The 26,801-nt window shown below is 39.6% G+C and overlaps 1 protein-coding gene across 1 annotated transcript; it reads right to left on the reverse strand.

The window, feature by feature from the left end:
• Positions 1–9,356: 9,356 nt before the first annotated feature.
• On the reverse strand, positions 9,357–26,595 carry LOC142443619 (albumin-like). The gene is made up of 14 exons (XM_075544930.1): positions 26,517–26,595; positions 25,768–25,825; positions 24,830–24,962; positions 22,728–22,939; positions 22,107–22,239; positions 21,019–21,116; positions 19,134–19,263; positions 17,956–18,170; positions 16,535–16,667; positions 14,701–14,798; positions 13,179–13,317; positions 11,825–12,048; positions 10,224–10,356; positions 9,357–9,398 (listed from the first exon to the last, which is right to left on the reverse strand). Exons 1-14 carry the CDS (start codon positions 26,593–26,595, stop codon positions 9,357–9,359), a joined length of 1,827 nt encoding a protein of 608 aa, XP_075401045.1.
• Positions 26,596–26,801: the final 206 nt, after the last annotated feature.

Below are 26,801 nucleotides of genomic sequence, written 5' to 3' on the forward strand. Positions count from 1 at the left end.
ACTGCAAGGGAAACCAGTCTTTGCCCAGTCAAAAGAAGCTACGTCTAAGCACTGCCTGCAAGTTGAATCCAATTCATAGCAACCCGATAAGAAAGGGTAGAAGTGCACTGGTGGGTTTCTTAGACTGTAACTCTTTATGGGATAGAAAGCCTCCTTTTCTCAAGCAGACAACTCTGGTGGTTTTGAACTGCTGACCTTTCAATTAACAGGCCAACGAGTAACCACTATATCACGAAGGCACAAAGGAAAGTTGATGCAATTGAATGCCAATATTTTAAATATATATTTAATATCATGGGAAAGTATATATTTCTGAAAATATTTTCAAAAACACTTGCAGGTGACCATCAACAGGAAATGATAGAAATTTAAGCCAGATTCAGAAATGTATGTGGAATGAAGATTTTAGTCCTGATATCAGATAGATCTTAACTGAAGGCAGAAAATACCCCAGAAACGTAGTTCCTTGTGCTTTATTGACAATACAAAGGAATTCAATTATGTGGATCATAAAAAATTATATATCACATTGCAACAAATTCCAGAACACGTCATTGTGTTCATCATACAGACCCTGCACACAGAGTAATAGACAGTGGTTCAAACAGATCCAGAAGATACTGTGTAATATAAAATCAGAAAAAGTGTGTGTCAGCATTGTATCCTTTCACTATACGTATTCAACTTGATATTGAGCAAATTTGGAAAGCTGGACTCTATGAAAAAATATGACATCTCAATTAAAAGAAGACTCATTAACTATCTTGATTGCTGAAGGCAATCTTGATACAATCTTGATTGCTGAAGGCAGCAATAACAACACATATTTGTTTACTGTGCAGTCAATGCACAGAATATTCTTCCTACTGTCCTGGCATAACCTTTTGCTGGTCACGTTTCATTATCATCTCCTGGTATTTTTTTATTATCAGGTGAAAATCTTTTTCCTGCCTAATTTCATATCTCTTATCTCAAGGAAAATGTAACAGTTCTGTTATTACTTAGGGTGCCAGTGGCTCTTGGGTGACTCTATTGAAACAAATCAATCTTCTTGTCTTTATAGTTCCTTGTTGTCATGTCTTACTGACCAGTTACATTATTGTTGATGATGCTGCCTCACCATCATGTTACCATCAATTCCAGTTTCCAATGACACTCAAATCTTGTAGCTGTGTTTCACTGAGAAGAAGAAAAAAAACACAAATGCAAGTGTCTGAGCGTGTTAAATTTATAATCTAGGCTTTCTCAGCATAAACTAGACCAGGACTTATTCCAAGAATGTTTTCTCCAGAACTCTTAGGCTATAATTACTGCACAGCTGCAATATGATCTCTTTCCATGTTAACTACGTCCCTGCCTCTCAGGCACAGCCCTGAACAGAGAGATATATGTGAAGGCAAAAGGACAAAAGTTGTACTCATCATGCAAGGAATATTTTTGTTGTTGTTAGGTAATGTTGCATCAGTTCCTAATCATAGTGATTCCATGGACAACATGGATACGCCCCCCAATCCTGCACCATCCTCAGAATTGCTGTTATCTTCATGCCCATGATTGCAGCCACTGTGTCAATTCACATGTTTGAGGGTCTTCCTCCTTTTTGTAATCCTCCTCTTTACCAAGGATGATACCTGTAATAGGTAGGTTTATTGTGCCAACCTGGCTGATAGGAACATGTGGGATTAATAGTCACAGTTTGATTGGAGGGCAAAGAGACAAATGGCTCGGCAGCCCCACCTCTCTCTTGCTCTCTGGTGATCTGACCAGTGTGCAACTGCCTTGGCTAGTTCTCAGCCTCAGCTTATGAGCTACACTACCTGTGGGACACCCAACCCATGGATAGTGTGGCTAGAGCTGAAGGTTCCTTCCCCACACTGTTAGTGTATACATGACTTGAGCTTGGGACTGTTGGATCCTGTCATCTGGCTGACTGTTGGTGACCCGTCCTGCTGTTTGATGCCTGTAGTCAGACTGCCTGCATTGCTTTACCGAAGATTCAGCTGTCTGTTTCCTTGACCTTGGACCCAGCAGCCCTTGTAAGTTGAAGGACTTCTAGTATAATAACTGTTTCAAGAAAGTGAGTTGAACCGAGCCCTCTATAGTGCTGTGTGGAACAATTAACTTCTATATTCCTTTGTGCTGTATATATCTATCCTCTTACACACACGCACATATAAATATATGTAAAATCATAAATGTCCTGGATTTGTTTCTCTAGAGAACCCTAACAAAATATCCTTGCCATGGCCTTATCTCTCCTGGTAATATGTCCAAAGTACATAAGACAAAATTCTCCCCATCCTTGCTTCTAAGGAGCATCCTGGCTATACCTACTCCAGGACAGGTGTTTGTTCTTTTAGCAGAACATGGTACTTTCAATATTCTTTACTAGTAACATAAATTAAATATATCCATTCTTCTTCCATCTTTCTTATTCAATGTCAAACTTTCCATGCGCATGAGGCAAGTGAAAATAACATGGCTTACCTTAGCCTTCAAAGTAAACTCTTTGCTTTTCAACACTTTGAGAAGGTCTTTTGCAGCAGAGTTGCCCAATGCACTGCATCATCTAATCTCTTGCCTGCTGCTTCTGCGAGAATTCAGTGTGGATCCAAGCACGATGAAATCCTTGACAACTTCAGTATTTTCTCCATTTATCATAATGTGACCTATTGGTTAAGTTGTGAGGATTTTGGTATTTTTACATTGAATTATAATCTATACTGAAGGCTGTAGTCCTTGATCTTTATTAACAAGTTGTTCAAGTTCTCTTCACTTTCAGCAAAGTTGTGTCATCTGCATATTTTAGGTTATTAATGAACCTTCATCAATCTTGATGCCAAGTTCTTATTTATATAGTCTGGACTCTCTGACTATTTTCTTAACACAGAGATTGAATATTTTTGATGAGAGGGTAAAACTCTGACACACACTTTTTGGAATTTAAACCACACAGTATTCCTTGTTCCAAATGAGCGCAATGAAGTGTTCTCGAATTCCCAGTCTTCTCAGTGCTATTCGGTTTTCTTTTCTTTTTAAGATCCTGTGGTAGTTACACAAGCTGTTATCAATTTGAGACTGAAGAGAGAAGGTGTGGAGTTTAGCCTGTCAATCAGGTCGCAGCTTGATGACCTCATTTGGAGACACTAAGGACATAAACAGTTTGCTGAAGGTGACACACACACACACACACACACACTCACACTCACTGTGTGGCATTCCTGTTGAGAAGACATGTGGAGTTATGCTATAACCCTGGAGCTGAAGGAACCACGTGGAGATCCCTGCCAGCACTGAGATGCTTCCACTGCCACTGGATCCACAAGACTTTCCACCCACTGGCCTGTGATTTTCCTGCCTCTGGCATCATTGCATGTGTTGGGAGTCTGAAGAGGGATTTACAGATTGGTTTCTGACATATGGGCTAATATCAAACTTATGGATTTGATCTGGACTTGGCTGGGATGTTTCTGCAATATTCAATTGCTCTTGTATATAAAGCTCCTTCTTATTCACATATGAGTCTCCCTGAATTTGTTTCTCCAGTCTAACACAGATCCACACAGTCAAATGCTTTGGCCTAATCAATAAAACATAATCAAACAGCTTTCTGGTATTCTCTGCTTTCAGCCAAGATCCATCTGATGTCAACAGTGATAGCCCTTCTTCTCTGCCCTCTTTTTTTTCTCACTTGAATTTGACTTGAATTTCTGGAAGCTCCCTGTCAATGTACCTGAACTTACATATGGAACAATGTATCGCATAATCCTAAATTGGCCCCTGGCCTGGTTTTAGCTGCTGATATTGAGCTGCTGCATCATCTCATCCCAGAGATGTAGTCAATTTGATTTCTGCGTATTCCACCTGGAGAAGTCCGTGTGTATAATCATCTTTTGTGTTGTTGATAAAAGATATTTTGGATGAAGGAGTTGTTGTTTGTCTTACAAAATTACATCATGGGATCTTTACCTTTGTTTTTTTCACTGAGGCCATTTTTTCCAACTACTCCCCCTTCCTCTTTCTTTCCAGGTTTTACATTCCAGTTGGCAATAATTATCCGTGTATTTTGATTGCATGTCTGAGCAATTTCAGACTCAAGGCATTGGTAAAATTCTTCAATTTCTTCATCACTTGCTTTAGTGGTTGTGTTTACTAGCTTTCCTTGTATACAGATAGATATTATCCTGCCACAGACCGCATTGTAGATAGATCTTGTAATGATCTTTTTTGATCATGCATGTGATTCTATTCCTCTTGAAGTTGTCTTCCCTGACAGAGTAAACTTAGGACTGTATGATCTAGAATGACAAAATTCAGGAGTTTCACTTGAACAAGAACCAATAGTGCTGAAGGAAGAAGTTCAAACTGCACTGAATATATTTGCCAGTGGAAATGTATCCTAAAGCTGAAGCAGCACTGGAAGCCCTCACTCATCTATGCAAGGAAACTTAAAGGACAGCTACTTTGCCAATGGACAGGACGAGGTCCATATTGGTGCCCTTTCAAAAGAAAAGTGATCCAAGGGAACACAAACAATATTATGGATATAATATGGACATGGAATTTTGCTGAGGTCATCCAACAATGATACCAGCAGCACATTGACAGGGAACTGCCAGCAGTCCAGGCTGGATTCAAAAGAGCATGTGGATCAAGGGGTATTACTGATAGCGGATAGACCTTGGCTCAGAACAAGGCATAAAGATCTTTACCTGGGTTTCATTGACGATGCCAAGGCATTCGATGGTGTGGATCATAAAAATCTGTGAATAACTTTGAGGAAAATGGGAATTCCAAAACACTTCACTGTATTCAGAACTTGTATATGGATCAAGAGGCAGTTGTACAAACAGAACAAGGGAATACTGCATGGTTTAAAATCAGGAAAGGTGTGTGTCCAAGTTGTATCCCCTCAATTATATGTTCAATCTGTAGGCTGAGAAAGTCATTAGAGAAACTGCATTGTAGGAATGTGGCATCAGGATTGGAGGAAAGCTTAGTAACACCTTGTAATAAGCTGATGGTTTAGACTTAATGGATGAAAGTGAGGAGGAATCGAAGCACTTGCTGATGAAGATCAAGGATTATAGGCTCCAGTAAGATTACAATTTAATGTAAAGAAGACCAAAATCCTCACAACATGATAAATGAAGAAAAGGTTGAAGTTTGTTAGGATTTTGTCTTACTTAGATACACAAGCAATGCTCATGGAAGCAATACTCAAGAGATCAAAAGACATAGGGCATTAGGCATCCCTTCTGCCCAAGGCCTCTTTAGAGTATTGAAGAGCGAGGATGTTACTTTAAGAACTAAGATACACCTGTAAGGACTACAGCGTGCCTGATCCAAGTTGCATTTGAACTGTGGCGCTGGAGAAGAATATTGAAAGTACCATGGACTGATGAAAGGACAAACCGATCTGCATTGAAAGAAATAAGGCCAGAGATCTCCTTAGAGCCAAGGATGGAAAGATTCACCATAAATACTTTGGACATTTTGTCAGAAAAGACCAGTCCCTGGAGAAGGCCATGACGCTTGGTCAAGTGAATGGAGCAGTGTAGCAGGGGCAGATGGATTGACAGAGTGGGATCAGGCATAGAAGAGTGCTGAGGATGCCACCTGACTGTGCATTGTTTCGTTCAATGGTGCGTAGGGTGACTATGGATTGGAGCCTCTGACTCACTGGCACCTAACAACAACCACAGACATCCTCGGAATGAGGCCTGGTGGTGCAGTGCTTCCACGATGGGCTGCTAGTTTCAAGGTGAGCATTCAAAACCACCAGCCAGCTCTGAGGGATAAAGAGGAGACAGAGATGAGGCTTTCTACTCCCATGAAGAGTTACAGACATAAATGTCACTGAAGATAAGGACACGACAGCAATGTGCGGAGAAGAAAGCAGATGGTGCCTGGCTATCAATCAAAATAGTGCCTGGGATCTCAAAGGCTCGTATTCAAATAAGCAGCCATATAACTGAGGAGTCAACTAAATCCACATGGAAAGAGCACACCAGCTTATGTGATTCTGACATGACAATTATAAATTCTAATAGGGTGAAGAGAAACATACCACAGCAAAAATTATGAACACCCAATTTGGAGAGGGCTATGGAGGACAGTGGGAGCCCAAAACCCATCTGTACAGTATCTAGTCAGAGTGATCCACTGGCAGATCCACACTAGCCAAAGACCAGAGTCCCGAAGAGCCTTTCTATCAGGAAGAGACCATTGTAATCCTGATTATGCAGGATTGAACTTGGTACCAGGCCAGTTATCTGCCCGTAGACACCACCTGAATTTGTACTGGGCGCAAGTATCTCGCATATGTCCCCATGATAGAAATTTTCCTTCCCTGACTTTCTGAAGGTTGATATGGGTGGGGGCTGGTAGGGGGTATGGGTCTTCACCTTCTTGTGCATCATTGTGTTTTTGACTTCATGCTAATATGACCTCATCCTTACCACGTTAATGCGATTTGTCTTGAACTATTTTCTGGTGGGTTTCCCAGCTGTGAAGCACAGGAGGAATGGATGTATGATGATAATAACTGATACAAAGTGTTGTCAGGAATGCACAGGTGGGATGGGATGAAGACGGAAGGGAGATATCTGGAGTGAACTGTGAGGGTGGGACGGGGGAGGGAGCACTAGAACTGGTACTGATGGTACCGTTCAGTTTGAAGGGGATTTGACTATAGATGGGAGGGGGCTCTTAGATAGATATCATGGTGATTACAGAACTCCCCTTGATGGGAATGAGCAATTGAACCATTCAGTTGTATGATGTGTGGATTATGTGCCAATAAAACTGTTGGGTGGAAATTTTTTAAAAAGGGTTAAAGGCTTGGAAACTCTCAGGGGCAGATCTTCCTTATCTTATAGGGTCACTATGGGTGAGAATCGATTTGATGCAGTGAGAAATTCTCTAATGAACTCTAATGGCATCAGGGGTAATATATTGGGATGCTAACTACAAGGTAGGCAGTTCAAACCCAAAAGCTGCATAAAGGGATAAAGATGAAACTTTCTGTCCCAGTAAATGTTTACGGCTTCAGAACCCACCAGTCAGTCCTAGTCTGCCTAAGAGAGTCGTTATGTGTGGGAATTGACTCTGTGGCAGTATGTAAGTGAGTAAGATGTCCCCATGAGAATGTGCTATTTAAAACAATGCTAACACACCTTTGGAAAATAACAGTCCCGGACCATGAGGTCAGAAGGTTTTAATTTTATTAATGCCAGCACACAGAGAAAGGAAAATATTCCAAAACTTGTGTTGCTTAGAGTGTTGTTGGTTTTACACCAACACAGTAGAAATGCTGATGAACCAAATCCAGATCTTCATGTCTCATGATAGACTAGAGAAAGAGACAGGGACAAGGAGACAAGCATTAGTGCTGTTTGTACAATGGCAAATCTAGTTAAAGAAGTACCACAATTGTCTAGATTCTCTTTCTGAAAATTCTGCGCTTGAGAGTAATGCATCGAGCGATAATGAAAATAATTTAACCTGTCCTGGTTGTACGGCAGCTTAGCCTTAGGGAGAGAGAAAGGTCACACACAGGAGGACTGAAGGCCTTCCTACATCACTGAAGTCACGACACTTCTCAGGCGGCAAAGCAGGCCTTCAACCAGTTTGAATCACTCCAGTCAAGGCCAAAGCTGAACTAGGACAGATCCCAAGTTTAAACTCTGGCTGATCAGTAGCAATGACCAGTAAGGGGGCAATCCAAAAGCCTGGAATGGGAAATTCAGAAGCGGTTGAGGGAAACCTTTCAGGAGCCTGATATGCGACATTGCATTGCTGGCAGCACTGGACCAGACACCTGGACAGTGGTGTGGTCAGCTGCCCTCTTTGAGCTCGGCACAATGGTTTTTAACTCCGCCAATCAACAGGTTTGTTTGCAAAGCAATATGCACATTGACCTTGATTTCTAAGAGGGAAATGATGTTTCCAGCAGTGTTCAATCTGTAATTGTTCCCATCCCAGCTAGCATTCTGATTCAGGCACATTTCATACACCTGGGTCTATCCCTGTGTTGTGTCCTGGCTTGTGACTGAATAGTCCTGCTCTGAGCCACAAACTTTCCCTTATCACTGCTCAGAAGCATTTAATTAATTAATCACTCAATCAATCAAGCATTTAAATATCTGTTACCTAAGTTAATTATAACTAAGAAAGTCTCTTCTCAAAGTTGCTCCTCCAAGAAAAAAAAGTGTGTGTGTGTGTGTGTGTGTGTGTATTGTCATTTAGAGGTTAAAACAGGAGGACTGTTAAACATTTGCCTACTAAATAAAAGGGGACCAGTTTGAACCCAAGTGGCTCCATGAGGAGAAAAAAAGAAGAAAAGCCCATGCAATCTCCTTCCATTCAGATGACTTCTGGGAAGCTCTGCAGGGCAGTTCTACTCTGCCTCTCAAATCCCCATGCTGGAACCAACTCAACAACAGTAACAGCCCACAATCCCATCATAGTTTGAAATGACAAAATGTGTAGAGATAGAGGCATTTGCTATTGCCCTGAATGCATCCCCTTGAGTGCATTATCATATGGGTGAAGATTACATTAAACCTAATCATGAAGAACATATCACAGTGAGTTTGGAAAATAATTCTGCTAAAAACATATACATAGACAATTTCATTTTTAAAAAGAAAGCCAGTTCTATATTTTCTTCAAAAACATTATGATCAAATTGTAAGCATATTTATGTTCAAACATCTATGCCTTAAAGTGTCATAGAAGAGAATTTTTATTAATGTTCTGTAGAGTGATACACTGGGCATTCAGATACCGATTATTCACTACTATGGAAGCCTTTATAAGAAAGACCCTTTGTGTTCATCAATAAAATGAGTATTCTATTCAGTTATCAGACTGAACCATGAGCAATCATCACTACTCAATTGGTTTTGACTTATAAAAATACACTTTCCTAAGGTCCAATCTCCTACTGCCAGTTTCACACTGCAGAGACACCACTTACTGGGACGACTCAGTGCTATTTGTCATCTGGGTGAGAGTTCACAGGGGTGAGCTCATGCTCTAGTGTCAATGCAGTTCACTTTGAACTCTGGCTTGACCTCTTTACTGTCCAGGTGACTCTTGTGCAAATTACTTGACTAATGCGTGTCTTCATTTCCTCCTATACAATGGGAATGAGAATATACCCAAGATAGGTTACTCTTTGGAGAATTAAGTAAGTTTATATAAAGAATGTAGAACACTGTAAGGGGGTGGTCTATGTGACTCTTGGCAAATAGTTAATCAATTTTCACTATTTTGACAATAGGAATTATGATGAGTTATTTTTAAAACATCTGAAGTATAGGTACCTGAGATGCGTGTAGCTGTTGTTTTTAAGCCAAGGCAGCTTGAGCTTCCTTAACCAGTTTGGGGCCCTGAGTAGAAAGAAATGGCAGATGTCAGGGAAATAGTGGCATTGCTATTAGGATGCAAATTAATATTTACCTACATACTGGTGATGATAAAATACTTTCACATGCATCATGTCCTTTAACTCCAATTTCATATTAAAGGCCTTTGAAGAGAGCTCGCTGACACTCATTGTCCAAAAGGTATAAAAATTACTTTCCATCCATGTGGGAAAATATGAAAATAGTTCAGACATTAAAATATAAACTTCCTCCTTCATTCACTAATCTCTGAAATGAAGCTGCCAAGTTTAATCACAAATTCAATCATAAAGCATTTTCCCATGAAAATGACTAAAGAAATGAAAGGTTTTGTTCATTGTTATTTCTAACAAAAAATTTCAGATCTTCAGCCCTTACAAATGTTTTTACTTATATTCATAAACCTCTTCATTTTAGAGCCAGGACAGGACAATTGTTTAATAATATGCTACATGACAGCAGCATATAAAAAACATTTTTAATACTCAAGATTGTTTTGGAGGCAATTATATGTAGAAGAATATTCTTACCATGGAGTGTCCCTTAGGCAAACGAACCCTAGTCCAACCCACATGTTGGACAGCTAACAGCAAGGTCAGCAGTGTGGACCACTGAGTGCTCCACAGGAGAAAGATGAGGCTCTCTACTCCCATAAGGGGGATTGCTTTGGAAACCCTGTGCGCAGCTCTGTCGAGCCTGGTTGCTATAAGTCAGAATCAATTCCATGACATTTAGAGGGTTAGGTTTGTTTGTTTCAAGCCCTAACCTGATTAACCATGGAAATTATCACAGTGATGGCCATGTCAGTACCTCCTCCCCAAAGCAGGCCTCCTTGTCCTCAGCCAGACAGCACTTCTCTATCATAAGGACGAAGTCTCCAGACACTGCTTTCAGTTGCTCCTCTGTGGCCGTGGGCTTGTGTTTTGCCAGCTCGACAAGCACACTGTGTTAGAACAAAAGAAGAGAAAGTGGGGTGCTCAGATAAAGAAAAAATAAGGTGACAAGGAGGGTAGTGCTGTTTTTATTTAAGATTTTGAAGTTTTGAGGCCCAAAAAAGCCATTCTAAAGCTCAATGTTCTCATCTGAATGCTGAGAATAGTAAAAACTGTCTTCATAGGGCTTGTGGGACAGCAGATGAGATGTCTCACGTAAATTTCTCAGCATCCTGTGTCGTGTCAAAGATATAAAAAGAATAAAGGGCCATTACTTCCCTGTAAACTCTGAAAAGTTTTATATATTTACGAGTGCACATTACCCGGATTCTGGCATTTACCTCCTAGTAAACAAGATAGTTTATGTAAGAGTTTAAAATAATCCTTTAGCTTTATTGTCTCATGGTTTCATGGTTTATTTTTAAGGTCTATCAGTTGAGAATCTTTATACTCCATGCTTGAAATTTGACCCAATCATATGTAATTATACAGAGACAGCAGGAAATAAGCCTATCAAAACTTGTATACTCCAAAAACTATTGCTGTGCTAGATCTTTAAATCTTAAATCAAAAATATTCCCTGAAGTCCTCTTAAGATCAAGCCCAAGTTTAGCTAATCTAGTAAAAACTGTCTTCGTTAAGCGTGAGGCCATTTTCATGTATCTCTTAGGGGTCAAATGATAACAGCTGCTTGAATGATTACCTTGGACCTTAGAGGGCCGTGCGCTTATGTCTACGGCTGAAATAACTCCGAATGAGAGGGTGGGAATGTTTGCACGACTTGAAGAATATAATCAATGTCACTGCAGAACATATACTATTGGACTGGTACATATTCTCAAAAATCACAACACAAACCATGAACTACTTAAGCACAACAAAAAAGACAAAGAATATGGGTATGGGAGTTTTCCTTCCATTGGCATCTACAGAGACAACAAAGCAGAAAAAGGTTTGCAGTGATGTGCCTAAGACTTGCTACACTTAAGGCACAATCAGGGCCCCCCGTGGATGAGAGGAATTATGTTTTGCTACATCTCATGCCACTCTAATCCCTCATGGTGTTTCCAGTAACACATCTGGAGGATTTGCCCCGCCTGTAGATTCCGCATTTTAAGCACAAACTCAAAATTTCCATTCATGTCCGAAAACTAACTAAATTTCTATCTGCACAAATGAGTCTGTTAATTACTCAACTCTTTCTCATGCACCTGACTAAGATATCATTCTACTGTGGCTCTTTAGCCATAGTTTTCTGCTAAGAAAATAAGACTATTCTGCATAATCGGTAAGCCAGTATTCTGCTAAGAGAATTGTAAAGGCTGTCCATTTTGCTCTTAATACTTTTACCAGTTCTATGGAGTCAGTACTTAATACGTTTCTGTGTGTTACACAGTCACTAATTCTGAAAAGTGGCACATTTCAGTTGACCTTTCTCATTAACCAGACTGAGATAGCATGCAATAACGACACACTCACAATTGTTTCCTGATTTGTATCTGATCATCTGGCAGTGTGCACAATTCGGCGTGGAAGGTGAATGTTTCAGGGCTGAATTCTTTGAGAACATATGTTTCATCAGGATCAAGAGCTGAGAAGCATGGCCGCCTGTCCACCAAGGAATCTGAGCAGCATTTGGTGACCCTTTCGCTCACTGGTGTTTTCTCGTGCTGCACACAAAGCTGGTTCAGAACCACAGCCAGCTAAAGGATAAGCAGAGGAAGAGTGGGAGTTTTTAAAAAGCCGTAGCTGGAAGTGTTTCAATGAACGCCTTCTTACCAATGGGTCACAATAAGTGTTGTGTTTAAACTAGCACCATTGAATTCAGGGTTATTGAGGCCGTGACTTATCTTCAAGACTGCAAGGAGAGACGAGCCAGTCAGGGTGCAGTGTGGCAACGATGAAACATACAGCTTTCCTCTAGTTCCTACATGCTTCCTTCCCCCACTCCCCCAACTCTCATGATTCCAATTCTACCTTACAAATATGGCTAGACCATAGGATATACACTGGTGCAGATAGGAACTGGAAACACAGGGAATCCAGGGCGGATGGTCCCTTCAGGGCCAGTGCTGAGAGTGGCAATACAGGAAGGGTGGAAGGAGAGTGGGTTGGAAAGGGGGAACCAGTTACAGAGATCTAGATATAACCTCTTCCCTGGGGGATAGACACCAGAAAAGTTGGTGAAGGGAGGCGTCAGTGTAAGATATGACAAAATAATAATTCATAAATTATCAAGTGTTCATGAGGGAAGGGAATGTGGGACGTTGGGGGGGGGCAAATGAGGAGCCGATGCCAGGGGTTTAAGTGGATCGCGAATGTTTTGAGAATGATGACAGCAATGAATGTACAAATGTGCTTTATACGATCAATGTATGTATGGATTGTGATAAAAGGTGTATGAGTCCCCAATAAAATGACTTTAAATAAAAGGCCACAACAAGAAGGGACCTTTGAAAGTACTTTTTCTTCTAAGCACATCAGCATTTGAAGAGCAATACACGTGAGAAAACACTTGATAAAAACAAACTGTGTCCTGAGATGGTTGCCTTAGGGAAGGAAGACACCAATGAAAGTAAACAAATGTTGAAAGATACGAGATTGTTAAGTATTAAAATTCAAGCTCTGCACCCCCTCAACCCGAAAAAAATTTACCTTCTTTGGGATCGCTAAATCACTGTTTTAGTGGGTAGGAGAACATAAACAGCAAAGTGCTTCCTGGCCACTCTTAAAGTCACATACAGACACACTTTAGTTTACCCCTTCTTTGGAAGCTAGTACGTAAAGGCAAGATTTCATCACTATTAACTCTGTTACAGTTGTAAAGACTCACATAATCCTCTACACAGGACATTCTCTGTGCTTCAACAAGTGGGCAGCACTTGGTGCCCACCCATGCCAGGCTTCTTGAGAACTCCACGAGAGTTGGGGTTGACACTTGCGGCACTTTCCTGGTGTAACGAACTAGGAGCCTGTGACAAAGCAGTCCGTGTGATTGCAGCCAAGTCAAAAAAAAATAACACTTCAAGCAAAACACAGCCAAAATCAACAAGGAATATCTTATTTTCCCATTCTAATATCATCTCCATTTATAGTGCCCGCGTAGCAGTATAGAAAGACCTTATCCTGAGCAATTCGTTAGATCTAGCTTTGAATTTCACCTGTTGTACATAATCTGAAAATATTTTGAAAATGATGATGCAACATATGTACAAATGAGTTTGATATAATAGATGTGTGCATTGTTATAAGAGCCCCCAATAAAATGATTTAAATTTTTTTTAAAGATGGGGCAAAGTATATTTGCCTCAATAGGTATTAAATCAAATTAAAATACTCCTTTCACCTAGCATCAGGTCTACCAAGCAGTAGTTGTTTCAGAGGAGTCTACAAAAAGTTTATTGGAAAAGGGAATTAAAAGATAATCAGTTTTGTTTCAATGGACTTTTGGAACCCCCTTATGTTAAGAATCTCCTTCATCATTGAAAGCCATTGTGTGAGGGCAATCTACTCTTTGAAAAAGACTTTTTGTTCTCATTAAGGTCCTATGAGCACCCAGAAAAGGGCTAACATTTATACTACATAGTACACATCTTCTGAATGATGTGTTGCTTCTTGATTTCACCTCCATGAATAAAACTTTCAGATTGAGACCCTGGTCCATCAGGATATTCTGTCTCTGACACTGCTACAAAAAGAAATTATAGAGAAAAATTAAATGTTCTTTGGCTGTATTATGTATTCCCCAAATAGCTCCTCCTCCTCTCAAATAGCCCATTATGAATAAGATATTCACATACGTATCTAAATGAATTTTGTCACATTTTATTCTTCAACCCATGTGTTACTTCTCAATTTTGGCGGCTGTGCTACTATTACTACTGTTACTATTACTGTGCTTTTCCTTGTAAGGTCTTCGAGTTATCTGTAAACTACGGCTTAAGCTTCATGCCAATGCAGACTTCTCCATCGCACCAACTGCTCTCTCACTAGTCCTTGTTTATATTTGTGTTTCTGGATAAGGAGTGAGTGGGAATATATATGTACATTATATTAAAAGATTGAGATTTCCATGTTAAGTACTCCACATTGGGAAAAAGAAACGCAAAAACTTTTTGCTATCAAGTTAATTCTGACTCAAGGCATCCCATGCATTACAGAGTATCTGTAACTCCTTAAGATTTTATTAGCTTTAATTTTTCCTGAAACCTATCATGAGCCTTTATTCAACTGCTAAACGGATTTGAACCACTAATTGTCCAATTAATAGACAATTAGCATCTAGGTACTTGGGATCCAGGGATCTACTAATTCTTCAAGAGTTGTAAAATAAGCCAAAATACAAAATTGCTTACTGATTATGGAAGGCATCCACTCCAAATCTGCTAAAAGCTTCACAGTTTTCTTTGAATAACTTCTGGGGCTCATCAATAAGAGGTTTCACTTCCTCCAACTGGAACATAGAATAATTAAATGTAGTAGATTCTGCTGATGATGAGATGCAGGATACTTTTCCAACTCTAGACAGAATGAGCTCCTCTTCACTTTTGGCCAATACAAAGCCAGGCCAAGTCAACCCAGAGTTTATTCCAACCCATAGAGACCCTGTAGGACTGAGCCAAACTTCTCCTTAGGGTTTTTGAGACTGGAAATCTTATTGGGAACAGACAGTCTTTTCTCTCTCCCACAGAGCAGCTGGAGGCTTGGTGGCATTGACCTTGGGGTTAGCAGTCCACTGCTTAAACCATTATACCACCAGGTCTCCTTTCCCAACCAGTGCTACCTCAAACAGACATTGATGTCAAATTTATCACATTCTACTCAAGCTCTTTATTTTAAGTGCTGGGACTGTGAGTGTGAGTGCTTACAAACACTGTCCAGGTTCTGGAGTTCATACTGCCATTTGAGTCACATCATCTGACTCATTTTCCAGTTATGTAGGTTTGATTGCTGTCTCTAAGTTTCAGAAACCTCATCAATCAAAAATAGATGACTATGGTGCTGCACTTAAAGAATGGTATGGTGAATAAGCTGAACTGAAGAAATTAAGATAGCACCTGGCCCATCATGAAGAAGCCTTGGTGGCACTGTGGTGAGCAATTGGCTACTAATCAGGTCATCGATATGAACCAATCAGCTGCCCAGTGAAGTTAAGGTGTGACAGTCGGCTTCCATAAAGATTGATAGCTTTGGAAACCCTGTAGGATGATACTACTTTTCCCTATAGGGTCACGATGAGTTGGCATCAACTCAAAGGCAGTGGATTTATTTTGGTTTGGTTTGGTAGCAAACAATAAAAGCTCAATTGTTTATGATTTCTAGTATTATTATTTTAGGCAAGCTCTCAAGTGAGATCTTTAAATTATTGAGACCACATATTTGGACTTGGCGATCAGTGCATGTGTGGTGTCTGGCATATACAGATCTCAGTAGAGGAAAGAATTATTTTCCTCTTAATCAGCGTGGTAGGGAAAGTAGTAGGTATGTTTGTCTGAAGCAACAACAAGTACACTACCGTGGAGTCAGCTCTGACCCAGTGGGAGCCTCTCAGCCCAAGCACAACTGCTTCTTTGGGTTTCCAAGTCCTCAAATGTTCATGGGAACAGAACACTTCTCTTCTCCCACGGAAGAGCTGCTGGATTGAAACTGCTGACCATGAATCACTGACTGCTCCTTGGATGGGTTTGTAGGGGACCTGATCATCCTCCACAACTGCTGTGCTCTCCTTCTGTAAATTCCTGAAAACCCATGCCTAAACTTTCTCAAAAAGAAAGGCGGAATTTCTTCAACTTCCTTTTAAGATATTAATTCTAGTACTTTACTAAGTTTTGGAAACAAAATTACCTTCGTGCTATCTGAGTACAAGTTACTGTAATGAACACTTAAATTTACTTTGTGTTAATCTGATCCTGGGACTGTGAAAAAAAACCAAAAATCATGCTCAAGAGTGTGTAGTTTGGGAGATTGCCATTTTTGGAGCTTTCTTTTCTAGGTTTTATTCATCATTTTTCTTAAGGTTTGGTTTTGGTTTTATTTTCAATAAAGTTTAAGAGCACAGAATTGAAAACCATATCAGGAAAAGCACTAAATTTTGAGAGATTTCACTGTGCATCACTGCCCTGTCTTCCTTGGTCATGACTGGAATCATTAGCCCAAGAGCCAGATTTAGTTTTCTTGCAAGCAACCTACCACATTGCCATAGCACGTGTGAGGATCAGCCGTGGCACAGCACTTCCCCAGTTTGGCTTCGTAGAACTTGGCAATTCTCATTAGCAACATCGTAGCATAATCAGGATGCCTTCTTGAGTATTCATACAAAAACCTGCGTGCCATAAAAATGCAATAGCATGAGTTAAATCCACAACAAACTTAGAGATTAATTCTCAATCCAAAGGCCTAGAGTTAATTACTTCCCAAGGCAGTAAAGAAGGGTGAGTAGAGGGTTAGAATTTCTGATATTAAAACTGTCTGAGTTCACATTTGGTTCTCTCTATTATTTTTCCTATGTCACTTTAGGCAACTTGTTAAACCTCATGGAATCTTACTTTTCCATTCTGTAGAGTGAGAACAATAATGTTACCTATGTCTGTCGGGAAGCGTTAGACTGCCAACTGCAAGGTCAGTGGTTCAAACCCATGAGTAGAAGCAGGGGAGAAAGATGTGGCTATCTATGGCTGGAAATATTTTCAAAGCTTAGGAACCCTTTATGAAGTGCCGAATAATTGCAATTAAATCAATGGCAATGGGTTATTTCATTTGGGTTCTTTTTAATTTCATAAAGAAAATTGTCAGAATTAAATGAAATTATCTATATAAAACACACTGGAACATAGAAAATGTTTGATAAATTATGTCTAATCTTACAATGAATACTTGTTTGATTTGACTATACCTCACAACGGGCCTGAATTTAATATGTATACCCTTATCCACTCAATGAATTCTGGATATTTATGGTCAGAAGACAGAGACAGAGAGTAAATAGTCCTCATTTTTCTGTCTGAAATTTTATAGTGTATTATTTATGAAATATTATTTAATACAAGGATACTATAATGTAAAGCAGAAATTCAAATTTCCTGACCTTTTCTCCTATGAGATAAGCTTTTATTTGTCCATGAAGTTCATAGCCTTTCCCTGTCACTGAAGTTTTGTTTGAATTTAAAATACCCGTTGGCAGGTTCCAGGTCTTTTTTTTAATAGTTCTTTGTTACCTGTCATTACATATCTGTCCATATATGCATGTACATATATGTGTTCATTGTAGATATTCAGGAAATTCCCTTTCAATAACTTATCAAATGAATGAATGACCTATATGTTTACATAGCAACAAAGTGTTTCTGGGAAGATCGTCCAGAAAAATCCCTAAGGAGCAAAGAGGGGGCAGCAGGAATAACTGGAAGAACTTTCGTTGACTCTTTATACTCTTCTGTATTGGTTTTTGTAGTGAGCGTGTGTTGCCTTATGATAGTTGGCGAAACGCTGATATGATGGAAATGTAACTTGTAAAGCCTGGTCAGGAAGAGGGAAAGGGAGCGTCGGGATACATGAAAATGGGAGCACCTCCACAGAGCCTTCTCTTGTCAGATCATCCCTTGTCCACTTACGTGCCCAGGAAGATATCCTTGGCCTCGTCATAGTTTTTGCACACCTCCTTGTCCTCCACGAAATCAGCAGCCATTGGGGTGAGGTCGTCAGGAATATCATCATTCTCGAGCTCGGCGATGCAATGGGATTTCTCAAGCACAGGCTTATCACAGCAGGCCTTTAGCTTACTGGAGATGCTTTCCTGATGGTCACATGTGTACTTGGCCAGATCCGCCTGCAAACGAGTTGATGAAAAATGTCCATGTGCCTTATGTACGTGCTTGTGTACACCTTCCAAAGTTTTCCTAAGCTATTCACCCTTCTCCAACCCCATCTACTCCCCAAAACAATCTCTAGGGGAATCTACCTCTATACTTGCCCTCCTTCATGTTGAGGGGTTTGTCCCTTCTCTCAGCTAAAATGCGACTGAGAGAGGTTACTAATCAGTGATGAATCAAACAGGTCATTTGAAAGGTCTATAAACTCGCATAAGAGTAACCCATGTGTGTCACTACACCTGTGTTCCATGGGGCTTTCAGTGATTGATTTAAAAAAAAACATTTTATTAGGGACTCATATATCTCTTATCACAATCCACACATATACATACATCAATTATATAAAGCACATTTGTACATTCATTGCCCTAATCATTTTCAAAGTGTTTGCCCTCCACTTAAGCCCTGATTGGCTTTTTAAAAAATTATATCACCATCCCTTTCTTTGAAAATACTTTTAGAAGAACTCAAACCTCCAGTAGTTATCTGAGCATGCTATTTGCACCACCCACCCTCCGACTACTTTGAACAAGTAGGTTAAAAAATGTAAAAGCAGTTCCATTAGTACAGTAGATAGGTGCTGATTGGTTAACTGAAAAATGACAGTTGGTCAACCTGCTGCTCCAGAGAGAAAAATTGTGGAAATCCACCTTTAAAAATGATTTCCAGCATTGGAAACTCTATTGGGCAATTCCCAATTCTAGTATATGATTGCTGTTGGTATGAATCCATTGATGGAACCCAAGAACCATAACAGATTGGAAGTGGGGGGAAGGACCACAAAACAGTAAATGTGTGAGCTAGAGCAGAAAGGAACACCGAACACAATCTCCCTGATAGCTGTCACCATGGAGCTGAAAGGATTCATTCTATCGGCATAAGTGAGTAAACAACCAAAGAGCATTCTGGCAAGTCCTCACCCTGTCATCAGCACACTCCAGCAGGTCTCCATGGCAGCATTCCGTGTGGATCTTGGCAAGACCTGTCACTAGTTTAGAAATCTCTGGAAAGTCAGCCTTCGGAAACCTCTGGCTTAGGCGAGCTACACCCCTGAAAACACGCACACCATCAAATGAATTATTAACATGCAATCCTTTCTGTGAAAACGCTAGGAAAACACTGTAGTCAGGAAATTCAAGCCACCTAACTTCTGGAAATACACTGCAAATTTCATTATTTCCTATTTTAATGCTAGTTCTGAACCAAATTATCTTTATTCCTGAGGGAAGAATTATCTATAGTAAGACTGTGTACAGTGGGTAGATGTCTGTTGTTGGTTGTTAGTTGCCAGAAGCCAGTTATGATTTTTGTCAACTCCACGTATGCAGACTACAACTCTTTGTGGGGCTTTCAAAGAAGTGCCAATTCACAAACTATGCAAATAAAGAGGAACTCTACAAGACGCTACAACTTTGCAGCCCAGATCTACCATTCAATTCAGGCTTCCTCAGTTATTACCTGTGTGATGCGAGGCAAGTCGACTAGCCTCTCTGAGAATTAACTTCTGTAGTCACAATAGCACTGATGTGTGAATTAAATTAGATTATGCATATTACAGCCTATTATAAACTAGGAGTACCAGACAGACTCTAATCCTCTTTCATTTTAGACAATAAAAACCTTCTAAAAGCCTCTAACCCCACTAAAAATTCACTACCATCAGGCCGATCCAGGGTTCGGAGACTATAACTCTGCAGGAGAAGGCAGCCCCAACTTTGCCCCGAAGAGTGGCTGGTGGTTTCAAACTGCTGATCTCGTGCTTAGCAGCCCAACACTTAACCACTATGCCACCAGGCTCCTCGTAAAGTCTTTAAGAAAGAAATAATATAAATTTCACAGAATTGTGGAGTACTAAAAGGTAATATAGTTAAGTATTTTTAAAGTAATAAAAACTAAATATGCTTCACCAAGGAATTTATCCAGCAGAGTCTAAGCTCTATGACAAGATGTAAAAAGTGCATATTATCATCATTGCAAAATCATTGCAAAATCATAAAATTCTGATAAAAGGATTCCCCCCCCTACTGCTTCCCACATCCAAAGCAAGCATAGTGTATAACTAAGCATCACTTAATGCTGACATTGTTTATTTGTTGACTTGGCTAATGGAGTTGATGTTCATGGCAGAGATATCAGACAGAGGAAGTTTAAGTGATGATTTCCAGAAAACCAGGGATGTCTCCTCTTATCTTCATTTTATCTCCTATTTTTCTTGATTCAGTGTTGACTAACACATGGCAAATTGTGAGTGTTACTAACTTCCTGGCTCAGATATTTTAAAATCTACCAGAATAGGTAAGTAGGCAGAAAGCAAAGGGTAAAATATTAAGAGAAGAAATGAATCTATGAGACAATGAAAAGTAACTTTAGTTCAGTCAGTGGTTGAATTAAATGAGTAGGACCACAAAGGAAAAGGGGGAGATTTTCAGATAATTTCAGGGTGGCAAGGGCTGTTTAAAAATAATTTATTAAACATACTGGCTATAACGATATAAACTTACTGAAAAATTAGAATAAGGAGACCACTACTTATTAGTAAAATGGAAGGTTGACTAACTGTCTCATTTAAAAGAAAGACAAATGTACATTGTACTCTAAATTTTTAGAATACTTAGAGAAAATAAGATGAAGACCAAACTGTCACTGATAGTCTAACTTACAGTTGAACTAAAGTTTTGCACTTTAGACAACCAAAAGGATGTTCAAGAAGGCCCTGAGTGTACTGTGGACAGTGTAAAGTGTTGTCAATGGAGCAATCATTATGCTAATTGCTCTAAAGATGCAAGCTAAATAAACATGATTTACCATGCTTTGAAAGCCCGGGTTCCGAATTTTTCAATGCTGGCGCACCTCAGTCTCTGTTTGGCAGAAGAAGTCAGTACATTTTCTTTCAGAGCATCAAGCTGTGGAAATCGATCATTGGAGAATTAGAAAGGCAAAGTTTCCCATGAAACGTCTCTTCATAAATTCACATTCCATGCCAAATTAAAATAGAGAAATTTGTTAAGAGAAAATTTACTTCTGCATCCCTAAATGCTCATGAATGGTAACTATGCGCAATACAGGCAGAGGGCAAATCCGTCTGGGGAGTGTGGGAGCCCCTAGGTAGTTGAGAAGAGGCACGGAGGCGCTGCCATGGATGAAGGGAAAGAAGATGAGAGACGAGAAGAGACAAACCTCCCAGAGAAGTTAACTCCTAATTCTGCCTATAAATCATTTTACCCCGTCCTCCACTAACCCTGGTGCCATCAAGAAAAACCCTACCAGGGTTGGTAGGCCAAGAAGTTTAGGGGGTTGATGGGCAGTTTAAATTGGTGAACATAAAATTGATGACCTGAAATGAAATGCCTACTTAATCCATAGTTATAAAATTGTTTAGAAAAAGAAAAGAAACTCCCTTGGGGAAAAAGAATAAAGGTTATCGCTGTAAAATGAGAAAGAAAAACAAATGAACCCGGGCTTTGAGATGCAGTAAAACCCTCCAGTGTGAATTCCTCTCCCAACAGCAACAACAACCTCATGAAACATTGCTTCTTGACTGTGCAGTTTGACGATTAAATGTCTGTGTCTCACTACAGCAACCTGCACCGTAAAAAGTTGTGGGATGTTTAGATAGATTGGACGGGCCTTCAAAAATTCAGGGGGAAAGTGGGACTAAAAGATGATAGAGGTTTCCACACACTCTTTAAAGGACCCTCTGAGGAAGTCAGAGAGAAGCCTTCAAAAGAGGGGAAATATCTTTGGAGGGGCCGATGGGGAGGAAAGAGGAGGACACGTTCTTGACCATGACTGGGAAGTCTGTATCAGAGGCTAGCTCCCCTAAATCTAGTCATAAAACAGCTGAAGGCTGAGATTTGATTAGGAACCTCATCTATGGCTCTTCGGGAAAATACCTTTGGTGTCAGGCAGGCGGTTTTATCGGCACCTGGGCAGCATTCGGTCAGGGCGTCTTTGTACTGCTTGGTAAAGTAGAGGAGCTCTGGGGCATAGAAGAAAGGAAATCTTCTGGCAACTTCATATAAGTATCTAAAGTTTTAAAAGGAAGACAGGGAGTCATTTTCCATTAAAACCGTGTCTAGAAATTGAGAACTAGCACCCCAAAAATCAAAAGATGAGTAATATAGTCATAATTCCTTAAGTAAAAATTCTTATCATTTAGCTTGTTCATATATAAATAATAAGGGTGTCTTTTAAGTTTGTGAATGAAATATTAATAAAATTGAATTCATTGTTACTGCTGATCATAAACAATGTTTTGAGAAATGCCAATCTCAAATACGATCATAGAATATATACCCTGCTTCAGAGGACTCTAAAAGACATTTGGTCCAATTGTTTTGTTGTATAGAATTGGGTGGCAGTCAATACTCCTTCTTTTGAAAATGAACTCTCAACAAAAGCTTCCAAGCATTTATGTCGAAAACATTTCTGTGGTGGTAATTGTTGTCCAAAGACTTGATCAGTAGGTTTATTGAATATTGTTTACTTTGAAGCGTGCACTTGGGATGACTTACTTTCCAAAAAACCTGTGCTCATCATCGTGAAAGGCAGTGCACAGAACATCAGCAGTGGGCCGCTCGATTGGAGGGAGAGGTGGGTTCTCATCTTTGTGTTTCAAGAAACAGTCATTTCGCTCAGGTTCTTGTTTCTCACAACAGTCAGCCAATTCACCGTACGTGTCACGGAGAGATGCAATTGTACACAATTTATCTCCAAAAAGAGTATGCTGAAAGAAGAGAAGGAAATAAGGCACTACTTAGCTTCTTTCTATTCAACACAAGGTACAAAATCCTTAAGACAATAGAGAAGGCTTTGTTAGCAAATCATAAAATGATCCACACCATCCATCCCGGGCCCAACCTAGAGGGTTCCCTGTGCTTGAACTGTCTGCGTGTCATGTTCAGAAGAATCAGCTGTCACGCTGCGGCCTGGAGGGAACAAAACATCAGAGCAAAAGACTGGTGTCAGTGCCTTTACTGCGTGTGACTTCACATCTAACCCCAACTAAGGTGCAAGTCTCAGCAGTCATCCAAAGAAGCCTTCAGGAAGGCAGACTTCTAGGTAGCAGGTGATTCGTGGGAGAGAGAAAGCTGCTCAGATAGCTTCACATTGAGCCTGTTCCTTTTGGAGACGCTCAGTTACTCAACAGATGTTATTCAAAACTGAGTGACACAGGGGTGCCCTGGGAAGGCACGCAGTGCTCTACTAACAGGTTAGAGGCTCACACGTACCAGTAGCTCAGGGGGAAAGGTAGCTGTCTGCTGATAGTAAGATGAAACCTGGGGAACCCTCTGAAGCACATCTAGTCTATCCTTCGGGCCTCTATACATCAGAGTCAACTCAGCAGCTGTGAACTTGATGTGGGATTATTCAAAATTGTAGAGTAACACAATCTACTATTTATTGATTGAGTTCTTCAATAGCAATATTTATTTTATTGATTCTAGATATATTTACTTTAGAGTCTATTTAATTAAATTAATTATTTATTCCCTCAGCAATTTGTATTAGTAAAGTAGTTGCAACCCCAGGAAACACACACTCTTCTAGGTGACATTCATTCACTTCATTAGTTTAATTCATGCTTACAACCAGAACAGTATAAAATTTCAGATGAGTTTCTTCTTTGAGGAAGAGATAGACAGAAAAATAAGAAAAGAGAAAATTCAAATATTCATTAAGAAATGGTGCGAAGTAGAAATGCATAAATTGATTGATGAGAAAAAATTAATCTCTCCTCCTACTGAAGAACAATTTGGAAATATCAAAAGTTCAAAATTTTTCAAAATGAGTGAACCTTGCTTTTTGATGGCGTGTAAAAATGTGAACATCTTTGAACCAAGGAAAGTATATTTACACTATTATTTATAAGTAACAACACTAGCATGGACATCACTTGAGATCTTTCTCAAGACAAAAGCCGCACAGTTTGCTACCTCTGTAAGCCTCTCGGAAAAGACAACACTATTAATTTTTTAAATGGATTTTTAACAAATGACAATATCCATTTATAAACACTGTTAATTTTGGGTGAGGTATCAATAAATAAAGGTCTTAAAAGCTATGGTAGAGCCACGATACAGCTACTCTACAGAGAAGTAGCAATGATTGATCTGTCGATACCTATTTGTATTTTTTAAATCTTGTTCAAATAAATCATTCTATAGGGGGCTGTTACAGCTCATAGCAATCCATACATCAGTTGTATGAAACTCATCTGTACATATGTTGCCATCCTCATTTTCAAAACATTTTCCTTCCACTTGAGCCCTTGGTATCAGCTCCTCTTTCCTCTCCCACCCTCCCACCCCCAAGAACCCTTGATAAAATATAAATTAGTATGATTTTCTTATCTTACACCATTCGCTGCCTGCTTTCACGCATTTTTACGTTGTTAATTCCCCTGAGGCAGTTGTGCTTAATGCGTCAATCACTGCAGTCGGCTCCCTGTGTTTGCTGAGTTTTCAGTGTTACTTAGGGTTAGCAGTTGAGCGCAGAGCCCACTGCAGCACCAGGGCGCCTTCTTTTCATTGGCCATTTCAGGATAATTGAGAAAATTAAGGAAAGCTGTTTCCCTTTTCTAAACCCTGGATGACCTACATCAGAATGTACTTACACGTGACTTGCCACAGTTTTCAGCTGACTCATCAGCAACACATGTTTTTGCAAAGTCAGTTACTTCGGTTACTAATTTCACATGTTCTTCATATGGGCACTTCTGGAGGTACTGAGAAAAGGTAATCAGCAATCTGAAACAAAGGACAGAGTCAGCACATGTAGACCACAGTACGACTTCAATGTAGAGCAGGTGGCTGTGCTCATGGACAAATCATCTATCTGTATACGTGTATAATTCATACATTTTGCTTACTATTTTATAAAAATTAAAATTTTGAAAAACATTTGTAACAGCGATTATCTAAAGACTAACCAGGCATGTGTGACTTCCAGGCAAAGAAGGCTGTGTTTCTATCATGTTTAAATGCATGTGCATGCACAGCAACAGAAGCACACCCATAGAGATATCCAGCAAGGGAAACCCTAGCTGGGTGTCCTGATGAAGACTGAAGGTTTACATTGCACCTATGAAGTACTGAAGGCAAGAAATAAAATCACACACACCTCATTTAATTAGACCATGGGAGAGCATCAAGTTTTAAGAATAAGGAATTCTCAATATTGCTAGATTTTTAAAATGTTAACATAGTCCCTGAAAAGCTTTGGTGTTGTTTGCTATGCACAGGGGGTTTTGTAATTAAGCTGACAAGGGAACTATGTATACACCTACTTCCATCCTGCACGTTACATGTGAACTACAAAGCTGCACTGTCCAATAGAGTACCACGACCCAATTGAGTCCCGTGGAGTAATATAAATTAAATGTCAATTAAGTTAAATTATGAATTTTGTTCCCTAGTTCCCTTTGCCACATTTAATGTGCTCACTGGGCACTTGGGACCAGTGACTACCATGTTGGATAGAACTGATATAGATTATTTCCCCAAGGCTTGAGCTCGGTGGCATTACATTTGACTCCTCACTAGTTTAACTTACAGGCCTTTGAAAAACTCTTCTCCCAAATCCTTGTAACGATGAGCGATCTCACTCTTGTCTGTGGGCAGAAGTATGAAACAAAGGAAGAAAGATACATAAACTTGTTTTAAACACTGAAAAGCCTGACTGCATATGAGGCTACTTTTTGTTACTTTACATTAGACTGATGTATTTGCTCCAGGCTCTGATCGCAACAGAAAATTTTATAATGATCGTGAACAATTTCATCTTCCTCTGAAATCAATAATTATTATATCAACAATGATATTATTTGAAAATTCATCACATTGTTATACTTTCTTATTAACAATTCCATAAGCATTGGTGGGCTTAAAGTATCTGTTGGGAATTATTGAAAGGGCGGAATGAGGAGAAATTAAACATAAATGCAAGTTCTAGTTATAAGATTAAAAGCATACATTTAGATTATTTTTTAAAGCATGTTCATAATAGGGATTGGGGCTTCTGAATTCCATTTCCAGCGCTGTCCTGTAAGGCTTAATTTGGAACACCTGCGGTTTCTACAAGGGTAAAAGGAAATGATCATTACTAAACTATTTTCCTCAATACTGTTTTAACAGAAATTTAGAAATATATTTATAGGGAAACTGCCTCAAGTTTCACCAAAGAAAAATATCAGCACCACCTATAAAGACATGCTAACTCTGCAGTAGGCATAGTTTACTAAAAGTTTATTTAATTACAAAAATAAAATTAGAGCTGAATAGTAGAAAATAGAGAATGCTTACGTGCATCTCGCCGAAACAAGCCCCTGGAAGAAGCAGAGCTGAAGAGAAAGAGAAGGGAAATAAAGGTTACCCACTTCATTTTTGCCAAAGGCTGTGGGATTAGAGAGAAGGGGAAAGGTAAAATGGATAGGGAGAAATTAGCACTAATATACTTCTCCAACCAGTAGGTGTAGATTATTAACTAGCCTCATCCTTGCCTGTCATTGCCTCCCGGGTGATTACAAAATTCATAATATTCTTGCCAAAAACTTGTTTGACAAAAACCATAGCATCTGTTTGCCATGT

Source organism: Tenrec ecaudatus, chromosome 3, assembly GCF_050624435.1.
Source record: "Tenrec ecaudatus isolate mTenEca1 chromosome 3, mTenEca1.hap1, whole genome shotgun sequence".
NCBI lineage: Eukaryota > Metazoa > Chordata > Mammalia > Afrosoricida > Tenrecidae > Tenrec > Tenrec ecaudatus.